The 15333-nt window shown below is 47.7% G+C and overlaps 1 protein-coding gene across 2 annotated transcripts in view; it reads right to left on the bottom strand.

Moving 5' to 3' along the window:
• Nucleotides 1–15333, bottom strand: part of wdr91 (WD repeat domain 91) — a 130212-nt gene that overhangs the window by 105208 nt on the left and 9671 nt on the right. For both annotated transcript variants that reach the window (XM_072552426.1, XM_072552427.1), the window contains exon 2: nt 6104–6242. In XM_072552426.1, the coding sequence (XP_072408527.1) occupies nt 6104–6226 (123 nt within the window). In that variant the 5' untranslated portion in view covers nt 6227–6242. The remainder of the gene's footprint in view (nt 1–6103; nt 6243–15333) is intronic.

The following is a 15333-nucleotide window of genomic DNA, read 5'->3' as shown; positions in this document are numbered from 1 at the left end:
TGATGAAGCAGCTGATTACTAGGTAACTAGTAGTGTGTTTTCATTATTCTCAGCCAAATGAAATATATTTCTTTCAGTATATGGGAAATCATGGATGCATTGTATGCCCTAGATGAACACATCTGCGGAAAATCTTCCCAACTGCACACGCTTGTTCTCTGGATCTGGAGCATCAGCTGGAATTGCTGTTTTGCGTCCACAAGTGATAGTACTATAAATATAGTCAAGTGGAGGCAACAGCTTTATGGTATTATCACCAGACGATTAATCCAGTCACCCAGATAATATTCTGTGGGCCCAGATTCTAATCCCGCCATGACAGATGATAGAATTTCAATTCAAGTAAAAATCTGGTATTAAGCAATAATGATGACCCCATTGCTAATTGTTGGAAAAATCCAACTGGTTCACTAATGCCCTTTACGGAAGGAAACTTATCTGGTCTGGCCTACCTGCAACTCCAGACCGACAGCAATGTGGTGGACTCTTGAACTGATATTTAAAACTGCAATAAATGCTGACTTAGCAAATGACACCCTAATCCCATGAACGAATAAAAAAAAAGAATAGCATGTTTAAGGTGGTCAGACTGCAGGTTTAGTGCATACAGGCAGAAAGAGAATGAGACAGGCAGGCTGTTCAGGGTATCCTCTGTATCAATAACATAGGTAGGCAAACGGATGTGATCATAAAAACAGCTTTTTGGGAGTTAGGAAGGAAATTAAAAAGGAGGGCATCAATTTGGGGCCTAAACAAGCTACCCGAGTTCCATCTCAACTGAAACAAGACAAATATCGTTCAAGGAAAAATTATTTGTGCTAGGGAACTAGATCTTCCCCAAGATGGTGCCGGAGTGTGGCAGCTTGTTGGCAGCTGTCTACAGCATTCTTATTCTTATTTTTCTTATAAACATCCTGCTCTTTTAAAACTCAATTCTAAATCTGTCAAAATTACTAACAATGTTCTTTTAAATACACTGCTAGGCCAGAGGACCCTCTGATCAATAAGTCCCAATTACTGATGCTGAAACTTCACAACCCGAGGCTTGACCAGCGTGGGAATATAGACCTGACCTGACATAGAGGAAGCCTGACCAGATTGACCACAAGACTCCATGGAACACTCAAGGCTGGTGCCCAGGACCCCATCACGAGCGCCCTCTTACCTTTCTGGTTCTGGAACTGCAAGCCCAGAGGCCTTCCAACCTCTCACAGGTCTGACCTCATGGAAACCCAGAACCAAGGCCTGACCCCATAGTGACCCAACATTGAGGCTACCTAACCAGATTGGCCACAAGACTTCCTGAAACATTCAAGGCTGTGACAAGTGCTGAGGACACCATCAGATCCATTCAGACTTCCTGGAGCAGAATTCCCTCAATGATGCCAGAGATGGACCAGTCTGACCACAAGATTCCCCAGAGTGTTCAAGGTCGTGACCAATGTCCAGAACCCTATCGGGTGCTCCCATTCACCACTCGGAGTAGCTGATTTCACTCATTGACATTTGAGATCGATGAGGTCCAGCCATCTTACCCAAGAAAGATGGGAAATGCGTTGGACTTAAAGTGAGACAAACTCGGAGGTTTCAAACTCCCCTTTCCAGCATACACCTGGCAAATGTTCAAACCATAGAAAACAAGATAGATGACTTAAAGCTAGACTTACTTTCCAAGGAGAATTGAGGGACAGCTGTGTGGTCTGTTTCAGAGAGATACAGCTCACCCCCTGCTACTCCTGACTGTGTCTTACAATTTGACATCTTCTCAATTCACTGAATGGACTGCTTGGTGTCCTTCTGCAAGGCAAATGGCATTTGGGTCTGTCTCCTAATCAACACCTCCTGGTGCTCAGAAGTGGTGACTTTGGCAAGTTATCACTCTCTGGACCCAGAACAGCTAACAATGAAAAATCCATCCATACGACCTATCATGTGAGTTCACCTCTGCTATCCTCACAGCAGTCTGTGTTTCACCCCATTATACAACACGATAGCCAGTGTTGAAACAGAATAGCTCAAAGCCTTGTTTATCATAGCTGGTGACTTCAACCAAGCCAAAATACAACCCAGATGTCGCCTGTTCCATCAGAGGTTCAGGCATCCTTGACTATTACTACACAACCAAAGATGCCTACCAATCCATTCCCTGTCTCCATCCTGAGTATCAGATGACAATGCTCCTCTGCTGGACTTACAAGCAGAAACTAAAACGTGAGGACCCAGTACAGAAAGTAGTGCAGTGTTGCTCTTAGGAAACAGAAGGCCTTTCATGGGACTGGTCCATAATAAAGAGCTCAACAGCCAACCTAAACAAATGTGTCACTACTCTTACAGACTTCATCAGTGTGTAGATGACTGTGTGCCAGTGAAATTAATCCAAATGCTCCCCAACCGAAAAATCATGGATGAACCTGGAGATCCACTCTCCATTGAATTCCAGTCTGAGACATTCAATTCGGATGACCTTGTTCAAGTCAGGAAATCCAGATACGACCTTTGCAAGGCTATCAGAGATGCCAAGAGGCAAAACCAAATTAAGTTTGAGACCCAGACTAACTACATGGACATGTTGTAATTTGAGACAAAGCTCACATGACATAACGGAAAATTGAACTGTCTCACATCCCTACTCTATGCACTCAGTGCATTCTACGCTTACTTGGAACAGAAGGGCAGTGAAACAACGTCATCTGCCCTAACAGCCTCGAACACACTTGTACCCTCGGTCACTGCCACAGGCATTAGATTGGCCTTAAGGGGGAGTGCATGGAAAACAACTGGTCTGGTTAGAGACCCCAGTCATGCACTCAAATCCTGTGTGGACCAGCTGATGGCAATATTCACAGACATCTTTAATGTCTCCTTACTGCGACCTGTTTCAAAAAGACCACCATTATCAGAATACCAAAGAGAATTCAAGCAAAGTGACTCATTACTGCCTGGTGGCTCTGACATCTACACTTATGAAGTGCTTTAAGAGGTTGGTCATGGTTCACAATTCCAACCTCCCAGGTTGCCATGATCTCTTGCAATTCACCTTGCAAAAGGACCATGAGTGATGGCACCACCTTGGTCCTACACTCATCCCTGGAATGCCTGGACAACAAGGATAGCTACGTCAGACTTCTACTTATTAATTGCAGCTCTATCTTTAACACAATAATTGCAAACATCTTTGATATCTAGGTCTCTGCTCCCCAATAACTGGATTTTCAACTCCCTGTCAACGGACTGCAGTCAGGAAGGATATGCAATAACACCTCATCCATGATAATCCTCAACACTGGGGCTCTGCAAGGCTGAGTAATCAGCCCCTACTACACTCCTTATACACATGTCCTTGTGGCCAAATTCCGCATCAACTCCATTTACAAATTTTCTGATTCCACCACCTTTGTAGAATGGATCTCAAACAACAATGAGATGGAATACAGGTAGGAGATAGTGCTTAATGGCATGGTGTAAAGACATCAATCTCTCCATCAACATGAGCAAAACAAAGGAGATAGCCACTGCCGTCAGTAAGCTGACTGGAGGGCATGCTACTGTCTTCATCAATGGTGCTGAGGAGGCAATGCTTCAGACTGTTAAGTTCCTGGGAGAGATAAACATCAACAAACTGTCCTGATCTATTCACATTGACACTACAGTCAAGGAAGCATAACACCACCTCTACATTCTCAGGAGGTTAAGGAAATGCAGCACATCCATAAAGATTCTTACTAAATTTTGCAGATACATCACAGAAAACATTCTATCTGGACACATCACAGTATGGCAACTGCTCTTTCCAAAAGCGCAAGAAATTACAGAGGCTGAACACAGAGGCAAACTAGCCTCCCATCCATTGACTGCGTCTATAATTCCTGCTACAAAGGAAAGCAACCAACATAATCAAAAGACTTCTCCCACCCTGATTATACCCTCTTCCACCATCTTTCGTTGGGCAAAAGATATAGAAGTTTGATTTGAGAAAAAAGTTTCTTCTTTGTTATTCTTAGACTTCTGAATGGACCTCTTAAATAGAACAAAGAACATTACAGTGCAGTACAGATCCTTCAGCTCTCAATGTTGAGCCACCTGTGAAATTAATCTGATGCCCATCTAACATACATTTGGATAATAATGGAATGGTGTATGTTCAATGACCATTTCATTGCCCATTGCAGGGAGGCCGTTCCACGCCCCTCCTACTCGGAGTAAAGAAACGACACATGATATCTTTTCTAAAATGATCACCTCTTAATTTAAAGCCATGTCCCCTAGTGTTAGCCTTCACCATCTGAGGAAAAAGGCTCTCACTGCCCACCCTATCTAATCCTTTGATCATCTTGTATGTCTCAATTAAGTCACCTCTCAACCTTCTTCTCTCTAATAAAAACAGCCTCAGTTCCCTCAGCCAGGAAATCTCCCCTGAACCCTTTCCAAACCTTCTGCACATCCTCCCTATAATGCAGTGACCAGAACTGCACGCAATATTCCAGAATATTACCAGTGTCTTGTACAGCTGAAGCATGATCTCATGGCTCCAAAATTCAATCCCCCTACCAACAAATGCCAACACACCATATGCCTTCTTAACAACCCTACCAACCTGGGTGGAGAAAGTGAGGACTGCAGATGCTGGAGATCAGAGCTGAAAATGTGTTGCTGGAAAAGCGCAGCAGGTCAGGCAGCATCCAAGGAACAGGAGAATCAACGTTTCGGGCATAAGCCTGACCTGCTGCGCTTTTCCAGCAACACATTTTCAGCTACCAACCTGGGTGGCAACTTTCAGGGATTCATGCATCTGGACACACATTTCTCTGTTCATCTACACTGCCAAGAATTTTACAATTAGCCCAGTACTCTGCATTCTCTGACAAGTGAACTACCTGACACGTGTCCGCATTAAACTCGATTTCCCACTTCTCAGCTCAGCTCTGCATTTTATCTATGTCCCTCTGTAATTTCCACAACTCCACCTACCTTAGTGCCATCTGCAAATTTACGAAACTATCCTTCTACGCCCACCTCCAGATAATTTGTAAACATGACAGACATCAGTGGCCTCAAAACAGATCCTTGCAGTACACCACTAGTAACTGAGCTCCATGATAAACATTTCCCATCAACTACCACTCTCTGCCTTCTTTCAGCTGGCCAACTTCTGATCCAAACCATTAAATCACCTCAATCCCAAAACTCTGTATTTTGTGCCTTCTCTATGTGCCTCCAACAGCTGCAACAGTATCTGCACTGTTCTGCTATCCTGACAGACAGTAAAATCTACTTGTAAAACAGGCAATACAGCACTTTTCACTATAACTCGGTACATGTGACAGCAATAAATCAAACCAAATTGAAGGAATTAGCTTGATTTTGCTGGGAGCCAGGAATCTGAAGGGTACAACAAAATGAAATGAAGTGAAGTGGGTAACAGGAAATATAAAAATGGCACAAAGTCCAAGTAGACTGAACCCAGTATAGTGCAGGTACATCCAGGACTCTTCATTTGTTTGAAGAGTTGCCTAATTCTAGATTTCCACACAGGGGAAACGTCCTCTCAGTATCAACTTCATTGAGACTCCATTAGAATCAGAGATGCTTCAAAGATATCTTTCGTTCCCACAAGCCCAACCTGACCATGTTTTTCTCATGTGCCCCAAGGATCAGCCCAGCTCATTGCTCCTTGAATTCTGTTTTTATTGTAGTCCCATTTCAAGATTTGGACAATACCCTGACCCCTCTAAGAACTATCGGAGTGATGGTGATGGAAGGAGGGCATGGAGATGACAGTGGCACATGAGAGAGGATACAGAGGGAGTAAACAACTTTGAAAGCCCTGGTCTACTTCATCTTCACATGACTGACTTAAGTGCAAAGATTTACATTTAAGTAAGGACAGCAAAACTATGCATAGACTTGTGATGTACTCGCTAATAATGTGGACAATTCTGAAATGCCTAAACTCGCATATCTCATAATTAAATTCACTAGAAAATTTTAATCTGACCAAGGCTTTGAATCTTCGAAGACAGTCAAATCTGCCTTTATTCTAAGGTTTATGACTAGATCAGTCAGCCATCAACACCGAGCTCAGCACAGTTCTTGGTCAACTCACTCGAAAACCCTTATCCTTGTCTGTCTTGATCTCGATGTCAAATGTTTTGAGTGTACTGGTGAATTCTCTGTAGAGCAAATATTCACGAACAAGTTCATCCATTCGTTCAACTGCTGATGCCATTATTCAGCAGACTGATCTAAACAACAACAGAATGATGAGGTGTTATATTCTCACCATATAACAGAAAGGATATCTTTAACTAAGGCTCTCACTCTAGTTCTCTGCCCAGGTTTAGTTTGCAGTCTCTCTGTCTGACAGACAGATGTCCCTCCACATCTCGAAACCGACCACATCACTCAAAGACCACAAAACAAACCCTCCGCATCACCCAGACCCCTTCACGAGGTCCCTTATTCATTCACACTCTCACACTGCAACTCTCTTCCCTTCGCCCTCCCTCACTGTGACTGGGCTGAGCTTCTCTCAATCTCTCTCTCTCTCTGCGACCAGGATGAGCTTCTCTCAATCTCTCTCTGTGACTGGGCTGAGCTTCTCTCAATCTCTCCATTTCTCTGCGACCAGGATCAGCTTCTCTCAATCTCCCTCTGTCTCTCTCTGCGACCGGCTGAGTTTCTCTCAATCTCTCTGTGACCGGGCTGAGATTCTCTCAATCTCTCTCACTCTGCGGCCAGGCTGAACTTCTCTCCCTTTCTGTGACCAGGCTGAGCTTCTCTCAATCTCTCCATTTCTCTGCGACCAGGATGAGCTTCTCTCAATCTCTCTCTCTCTCTGCGACCGGGCTGAGCTTCTCTCAATCTCTCTCTCTCTGCAACTGGCCTGAGCTTCTCTCAATATCTCCATCTCTCTCTGACCAGGCTGAGCTTCTCTCAATCTCTCTCTGTGACCGGGCAGAGCTTCTCTCTCTCTGTGACCACCTTTAGCCTCTCTCTCTCTCTGTCTCTCTATGACCATCTTTTGCTTCTCTCTCTGCAGCCGCCTTTAGCTTCTCTGTGTCTCTCTGCGACCGCCTTTCGCTTCTCTGACTGGGCGATCGGCTTTAGCTTCTCTCGCTCTCTGCGACCGACTTTAGCTTCTCTCTGACTCCCTTTAGCTTCTCTCTCTCTGCGACCGCCTTTTGCCTCTGACTATCTGCGACCGCCTTTAGCTTCTCTCCCTCTCTCTCTGCAACCGCCTTTAGCTTCTCTCCCTCTCTCTCTGCAACCGCCTTTAGCTTCTGACTGACTCTCTGCGACCTCCTTTTGCTTCTCTCTCTCTCTCTCTCTCTCTCTCTCTTTCTGCGACCGCCTTTAGCTTCTCTCTCTCCGCGACCGCCTTCAGCTTCTCTCTGCGGCCGCCTTTAGCCTCTCTCTCTCTCTCTCACTGCGACCGCCTTTAGCTTCTCTCACTCTCTGCGACCACCATTAGCTTCTCTCTGTCTGTCTGCGACTGCCTTTAGCTTCTCTCTGACTGTGTGACCACCTTTAGCTTCTCTGTCTCTCTGCGACTGCCTTTAGTTTCTCTGTCTCTTCGCAATCGCCTTTAACTTCTGACTCTGTGACCACCTTTAGCTTCTCTGACTCTCTGAGACCCCCTTTAGCCTCTCTCTGCGACAGTCTTTAGCTTCTCCCTCTGCAACCACCTTTCGCTTCTCTGCCTGCGACCGCCTTTAGCTTTTCTGTGACTCTCTGCGACCGCCTTTAGCTTCTCTCTCTGCAACCACCTTTAGTTTCTCGGTCTCTCTGCGACTGCCATTCGCTTCTCTCTCCGAGACCGCCTTTCGCTTCGCTGTCTCTGTGACCGCCTTTAGCTTCTCTGACTGTCTGCGACCGCCTTTAGCTTCTGTATCTCTGCGCCTCCTTTAGCTTCTCTCTCTGCAACCGCCTTTAGTTTCTTGGTCTCTCTGCGACCGCCATTCGCTTCTTTCTCTCTGCGACCGCCATTAGCTTCTCTTTCTGCAACCGCCCTTAGCTTCTCTGTCTCACTGCAACCGCGTTTTGCTTCTCACTGACTCTCTGCTACCGCCTTTAGCTTCTCTCTCTCTCTCTGCGACCACCTTTAGCTTTTGACTCTCTCTCTGTGACCGTTTTTCGCTTCTCTGACTCTCTGCCACCACCTTTAGCTTCTCTGTCTGCAACCGCCATTACCTTCTCTGTCTCTCTGCGACTGCCTTTAGCTTCTCTCTCTCTGAAACTGCCTTTAGCCTCTTTCTGTCTCTCTGCAAACTCCTTTAGCTTCTCTTTCTGACTCTCTGCGACCTCCTTTAGCTTCTCTCCCTCTCTCTCTGCAACCGCCTTTAGTTTCTCTGCCTCTCTGCGAATGCCTATAGCTTCTCTCTCTGCGACCGCCTTTCGCTTCTCTGACTCTCTGCAAACGCCTTTAGCTTCTCTCTCCCTACAAACTTCTTTAGCTTCTCTTTCTCTCTGCAACCGCCTTTAGCTTCTCTCTCAGATCGCCTTTAGCTTCTCCCTCTGTCTCTCTGCGACTGCCTTTAGCTTCTCTCTCTCTCTCTCTCTCTGCAACCGCCTTTAGCTTCTGTCTCTCTGCGACATCCTTTAGCTTCTCACTGACTCTCTGCGGCCGCTTTTAGCTTCTCTGACTATCTGTGACCGCCTTTCGCTTCTATCTGCCACCGCCTTTAGCCTCTCTGCAACCGCGTTTAGCTTCTCTCTGTCGCTGTGCGACCACCTTTAGTCTCTCTGTCTCTCTACGACCGTCTTTAGCTTCTCTGACTCTCAGCGCTTTTAGCTTCTCTGACGGTCTGCTAACGCCTTTAGCTTCTCTCTCACTACAAACCTCTTTAGCTTCTCTCTCTCTGCGACCACTTTTAGCCTCTGTCTCTCTGCGACCACCTTTAGCTTCTGACTCTCTGCGACCGCCTTTAGTTTCTCTGTCTCTCCATGACCGCCTTTAGCTTCTGACTCTCTGCGACCACCTTTAGCTTCTCTCTCTCTGCGACCACCTTTAGCTTCTCTCTCTGCAACCGTTTTTAGCTTGTCTTTCTGCATCCGCCTTTAGCTTCTCTGTCTCTCTGTCTGAAACTGCCTTTAGCTTCTCTCCCTCTCTCTCTGAAACCATCTCTAGCCTATCTCTGTCTCTCTGCAACTTCCTTTAGCTTCTCTGTCTCTCTCGCTGCAATCGCCTTTAGCTTCTCTCTCTCTGCGACCTCCTTTCGCTTCTCACTGACTCTCTGCAACCTCCTTTAGCTTCTCTGACTCTCTGCGACCACCTTTAGCTTCCCTGACTCACTGCAACTGCCATTCGCTTCTCTCTCTCTCTGTGACTGCCTTTAGCTTCTCACTGACTCTCTGCGACCGCCTTTAGCTTCTCTCCCTCTGCGACCGCCTTTAGCAGCTGACTCTCTGCGAACGCCTTTAACTTCTCTCTGTCTCTTTGCGACCGCCTTTAGCTTCTCTCTCTACAACCGCCTTTAGCTTCTCCGACTGTCTGCAGCTGCATTTAGCTTCTCTGACTCTGCGACCTCCATTAGCTTCTCTCTCTCTCTCTCTGCAACCGCCTTTAGCTTCTCTCTGTTTCTCTGCGACCGCCTATAGCTTCTCTATCTCACTGCGACCGCCTTTAGCTTCTCTCCGACTCTCTGCAACTGCATTTAGCTTCTTACTGACTCTCTGCGACCGCCTTTAGCTTCTCTGACTGTCTGCAGCTGCATTTAGCTTCTGACTCTGCAACCTCCATTAGCTTCTCTCTCTCTCTGCAACCGCCTTTAGCTTCTCTCTGTTTCTCTGCGACCGCCTATAGCTTCTCTCTGTCTCATAGCTTCTCTCCGACTCTCTGCAACTGCATTTAGCTTCTTACTGACTCTCTGCGACCGCCTTTAGCTTCTCTCTCTCTGCGACCGCCTTTAGCTTCTCTCTCTCTGCGACCGCCTTTAGCTTCTCTCTCTCTGCGACCGCCTTTAGCTTCTCTCTCTCTGCGACCGCCTTTAGCTTCTCTCTCTCTGCGACCGCCTTTAGCTTCTCTCTCTCTGCGACCGCCTTTAGCTTCTCTCTCTCTGCGACCGCCTTTAGCTTCTCTCTCTCTGCGACCGCCTTTAGCTTCTCTCTCTCTGCGACCGCCTTTAGCTTCTCTCTCTCTGCGACCGCCTTTAGCTTCTCTCTCTCTGCGACCGCCTTTAGCTTCTCTCTCTCTTTGCGACTGACTTTAGCTTCTCTCTCTGCGACTGCCTTTAGCTTCTCTCTCTCTCTGTCTCTCTGCAAACTCCTTTAGCTTCTCTCTCTCTGCAACCGCCTTTAGCTTCTGTCTCTCTGCGACATCCTTTAGCTTCTCACTGACTCTTTGCGGCCGCTTTTAGCTTCTCTGACTATCTGTGACCGCCTTTCGCTTCTATCTGCCACCGCCTTTAGCCTCTCTGTCTCTCTGCAAACTCCTTTAGCTTCTATCTGTCTCTCTGCAACCGCGTTTAGCTTCTCTCTGTCGCTGTGCGACCACCTTTAGTCTCTCTGTCTCTCTACGACTGCCTTTAGCTTCTCTGACTCTCAGCGCTTTTAGCTTCTCTGACGGTCTGCGAACGCCTTTAGCTTCTCTCTCACTACAAACCTCTTTAGCTTCTCTCTCTCTGCGACCGCCTTTAGCTTCTGACTCTCTGCGACTGCATTTAGCTTCTCTGACTCACTGCGACTGCCATTCGCTTCTCTCTCTCTCTCTCTCTCTGTGACTGCCTTTAGCTTCTCACTGACTCTCTGCGACCGCTTTTAGCTTCTCTCTCTCTCTCTACGACCGCCTTTAGCTTCTCTGTCTCTTTGCGACTACCTTTAGCTTCTCTCTGCGACCGCCTTCCGCTTCTCTGACTGTCTGCAATCGCCTTTAGCTTCTCTCTGCAACCGCCTTTAGCCTCTCTCTGCGACTGCCATTAGCTTCTGTCTCTCTGCCACCACCTTTACCCTCTCTCTGTCTCTCTGCGACTGCCATTAGCTTCTCTGACTCACTGCGATTGCCTTCAGCTCCTGACTCTCTGCGACTGCATTTAGCTTCTCTGACTCTTTGCAACCGCCATTAGCTTCTCTGTCTCTCTGCGACCGCCTTTCGCTTCTCTGTCTCTCTGCGACTGCCATTAGCTTCTGTCTCTCTGCCACCGCCTTTACCCTCTCTCTGTCTCTCTGCGACCGCCATTAGCTTTTCTGACTCACTGTGACCGCCTTTAGCTTCTCTCTGACTCTCTGCAACTGCCATTAGCTTTTCTGTGACTCTCTGCGACTGCATTTAGCTTCCCTGACTCTCTGCGATGACCGTTAGCTTCTCTGAGTCTTTGCGACCACCGTTAGCTTCTCTCTGTCTCTCTGCGACCGCCTTTCACTTCTCTCTCTCTCTCTCTGCAACCGCCTTTAGCCTCTCTCTGCAACTGCCATTAGCTTCTCTGACTCACTGTGACCGCCATTAGCTTCTCTCTGACTCTTTGCGACCGCCCGTAGTTTCTCACTCTGCGACCACCTTTAGCTTCTCTCTCTCTCTCTCTATCTGCAACCGCCTTTAGCTTCTCTCTCTCTCTGCGACCACCTTTAGCCTCTCTCTGCAACCGCCTTCAGCTCCTGACTCTCTGCGACTGCATTTAACTTCTCTGACTCTTTGCGACCGCCATTAGCTTCTCTCTGTCTCTCTGCGACCACCTTTCGCTTCTCTCTGTGTCTCTGCGATTGCCTAGAGCTTCTCCCTCTGTAACCTCCTTTCGCTTCTCTGTGTCTCTGCGATTGCCTTTAGCTTCTCTCTCTGTCTCTCTGTAACCTCCTTTCGCTTCTCTCTCTGTCTCTCTGTAACCTCCTTTCGCTTCTCTCTCTGTCTCTCTGTAACCTCCTTTCGCTTCTCTCTCTGTCTCTCTGTAACCTCCTTTAGCTTCTCTCTCTGTCTCTCTGTAACCTCCTTTAGCTTCTCTCTCTGTCTCTCTGTAACCTCCTTTAGCTTCTCTCTCTGTCTCTCTGTAACCTCCTTTAGCTTCTCTCTCTGTCTCTCTGTAACCTCCTTTAGCTTCTCTCTCTGTCTCTCTGTAACCTCCTTTAGCTTCTCTCTCTGTCTCTCTGTAACCTCCTTTAGCTTCTCTCTCTGTCTCTCTGTAACCTCCTTTAGCTTCTCTCTCTGTCTCTCTGTAACCTCCTTTAGCTTCTCTCTCTGTCTCTCTGTAACCTCCTTTAGCTTCTCTCTCTGTCTCTCTGTAACCTCCTTTAGCTTCTCTCTCTGTCTCTCTGTAACCTCCTTTAGCTTCTCTCTCTGTCTCTCTGTAACCTCCTTTAGCTTCTCTCTCTGTCTCTCTGTAACCTCCTTTAGCTTCTCTCTCTGTCTCTCTGTAACCTCCTTTAGCTTCTCTCTCTGTCTCTCTGTAACCTCCTTTAGCTTCTCTCTCTGTCTCTCTGTAACCTCCTTTAGCTTCTCTCTCTGTCTCTCTGTAACCTCCTTTAGCTTCTCTCTCTGTCTCTCTGTAACCTCCTTTAGCTTCTCTCTCTGTCTCTCTGTAACCTCCTTTAGCTTCTCTCTCTGTCTCTCTGTAACCTCCTTTAGCTTCTCTCTCTGTCTCTCTGTAACCTCCTTTAGCTTCTCTCTCTGTCTCTCTGTAACCTCCTTTAGCTTCTCTCTCTGTCTCTCTGTAACCTCCTTTAGCTTCTCTCTCTGTCTCTCTGTAACCTCCTTTAGCTTCTCTCTCTGTCTCTCTGTAACCTCCTTTAGCTTCTCTCTCTGTCTCTCTGTAACCTCCTTTAGCTTCTCTCTCTGTCTCTCTGTAACCTCCTTTAGCTTCTCTCTCTGTCTCTCTGTAACCTCCTTTAGCTTCTCTCTCTGTCTCTCTGCAACCGCCTTTCAGCCTCTCTGACTCTCTGCGACCGCCTTTTGCTTCTCTGTCGCTGTCGCTGTCTCTGTCGCTGTCGCTGTCGCTGTCGCTGTCGCTGTCGCTGTCGCTGTCGCTGTCGCTGTCGCTGTCGCTGTCGCTGTCGCTGTCGCTGTCGCTGTCGCTGTCTCTGTCGCTGTCTCTGTCGCTGTCTCTGTCGCTGTCTCTGTCGCTGTCTCTGTCGCTGTCTCTGTCGCTGTCTCTGTCGCTGTCTCTGTCGGACCGCCTTTAGCTTTTCTGTGACTCTCTGCGACCACCTTTACCTTCTCTGACTCTTGGCGACCACCGTTAGCTTCTCTCTACTCTTTGCTACCGCCTTTAGCTTCTCTCCCTCTCTCTCTCTGCAACCGCCTTTAGCTTCTCTCTCGGAATCTCTGCAAACGCCTTTAGCTTCTCTCTCTGTGACCTCCTTTAGCTTCTCTCTCTCTCTGCGACCGCCATGAGCTTCTCTGACTCTCTGCGACCGACTTTAGCTTCTCCCTCTGTCTCTCTGCGACCGCCTTTAGCTTCTCTGTCTCTCTGCGACTGCCTTTAGCTTCTCTCTCTGCGACTGCCATTCGCTTCTCTCTCTCTCTCTCTCTGCGAACGCCTTTACCTTCTCTCTCTCACGGCAACCTCCTTTAGCTTCTCTCTGCATCTGTCTGCGACCGCCTTTAGCTTCACTCTGACTCTCTGCGGCCGCCTTTAGCTTCTATCTGTCTCGCTGCGACGCCTTCAGCTTCTGTCTCTCTGTGACCACCTTTAGCTTCTGTCTCTCTGCGACCACCTTTAGCTTCTCTGTCTCTCTGCGACCGCCTTTAGCTTCTCCCTCTCTCTGCCTGCGACCGCCTTTAGTTTCTATCTGACTCTCTCTCTCTCTCACTCTGTGTACCTGGGTTTAGTTCTCTCTCTCTCTCTCTCTCTGCACCCGGGTTTAGTTCTCTCTCTCTCTGCACCCGGGTTTAGTTTTCTCTCTCTCTCTCTCTCTCTCGCGCGCGCACGCTCTCCCTCTCTCTCTGTGTACCCGGGTTTAGTTCTCTCTCGTTCTCTCTCTCTCTCTCTCTCTCTCTCTCTCTCTCTCTCTCTGAGTACCCAGGGTTTAGCTCTCTCTCCCTCTGTGTTTGGGTTTAGTTCTCTCTCTGTCTCTCTCTCTCTCTGCGTTCACGGGCTTAGTTCTGTCTCTCTCTCTCTGTCGGTCTCTCTGTCTCTCTCTCTGTGTACCCGGGTTTAGTTCTCTCTCTCTCTCTCTCTCGCTCTCTCTCTCTGTGTACCCGGGTTTAGTTCTCTCTCTCTCTCTCTCTCGCTCTCTCTCTCTGTGTACCCGGGTTTAGTTTTCTCTCTCTTTCTGTAAACTCAGGTTTAGTTCGCTCCGTCTCTCTCTCTCTCTCTCTCTGTGTACCCAGGTTTAGGCCTCTCTCTCTCTCTCTCTCTCTCTGTGAACTCGGGTTTAGTTCTCTCTCTCTCTCTGTGAACTCCGGTTTAGTTCTCTCTCTCTCTGTGAACTCGGGTTTTGTTCTCTCTCTCTCTCTCTCTCTCTCTCTCTCTGTGAACTCGGGTTTAGTTCTCTCTCTCTCTCTCTCTCGCTCTCTCTCTCTGTGTACCCGGGTTTAGTTTTCTCTCTCTTTCTGTAAACTCAGGTTTAGTTCGCTCCGTCTCTCTCTCTCTCTCTCTCTGTGTACCCAGGTTTAGGCCTCTCTCTCTCTCTCTCTCTCTCTGTGAACTCGGGTTTAGTTCTCTCTCTCTCTCTGTGAACTCCGGTTTAGTTCTCTCTCTCTCTGTGAACTCGGGTTTTGTTCTCTCTCTCTCTCTCTCTCTCTGTGAACTCGGGTTTAGTTCTCTCTCTCTCTCCCTGTGAACTCGGGTTTAGTTTTCTCTCTCTCTCTCTCTGTCGGTCTCTCTGTCTCTCTCTCTCTGTGTACCCAGGTTTAGTCCCCTCTCTCTCTGTGAACTCGGGTTTAGTTCTCTCTCTCTCTCTGTGAACTCGGGTTTTGTTCTCTCTCTCTCTCTATACCCGGGTTTAGTTCTCTCTCTCTCTCTCTCTCTCTGTGAACTCGGGTTTAGTTTTCTCTCTCTCTCACTGTGAACTCGGGTTTTGTTCTCTCTCTCTCTCTCTCTCTCTCTGTGTGAACTCGGGTTTAGTTTTCTCTCTCTCTCTGTGAACTCGGGTTTTGTTCTCTCTCTCTCTCTCTCTCTCTCTCTCTATACCCGGGTTTAGTTCTCTCTCTCTCTCTCTCTCTCTGTGAACGCGGGTTTAGTTTTCTCTCTCTCTCACTGTGAACTCGGGTTTTGTTCTCTCTCTCTCTCTCTCTGTGTGAACTCGGGTTTAGTTTTCTCTCTCTCTCTGTGAACTCGGGTTTTGTTCTCTCTCTCTCTCTCTCTCTCTATACCCGGGTTTAGTTCTCTCTCTCTCTCTCTCTCTCTCTCTCTGTGAACTCGGGTTTAGTTTTCTCTCTCTCTCACTGTGAACTCGGGTTTTGTTCTC

Source organism: Chiloscyllium punctatum, chromosome 32 (genome assembly GCF_047496795.1).
Source record: "Chiloscyllium punctatum isolate Juve2018m chromosome 32, sChiPun1.3, whole genome shotgun sequence".
Classification (NCBI taxonomy): domain Eukaryota; kingdom Metazoa; phylum Chordata; class Chondrichthyes; order Orectolobiformes; family Hemiscylliidae; genus Chiloscyllium; species Chiloscyllium punctatum.
Note: the sequence above shows the minus strand (reverse complement) of the source record. Positions and strands in the feature narration are given on the sequence as shown.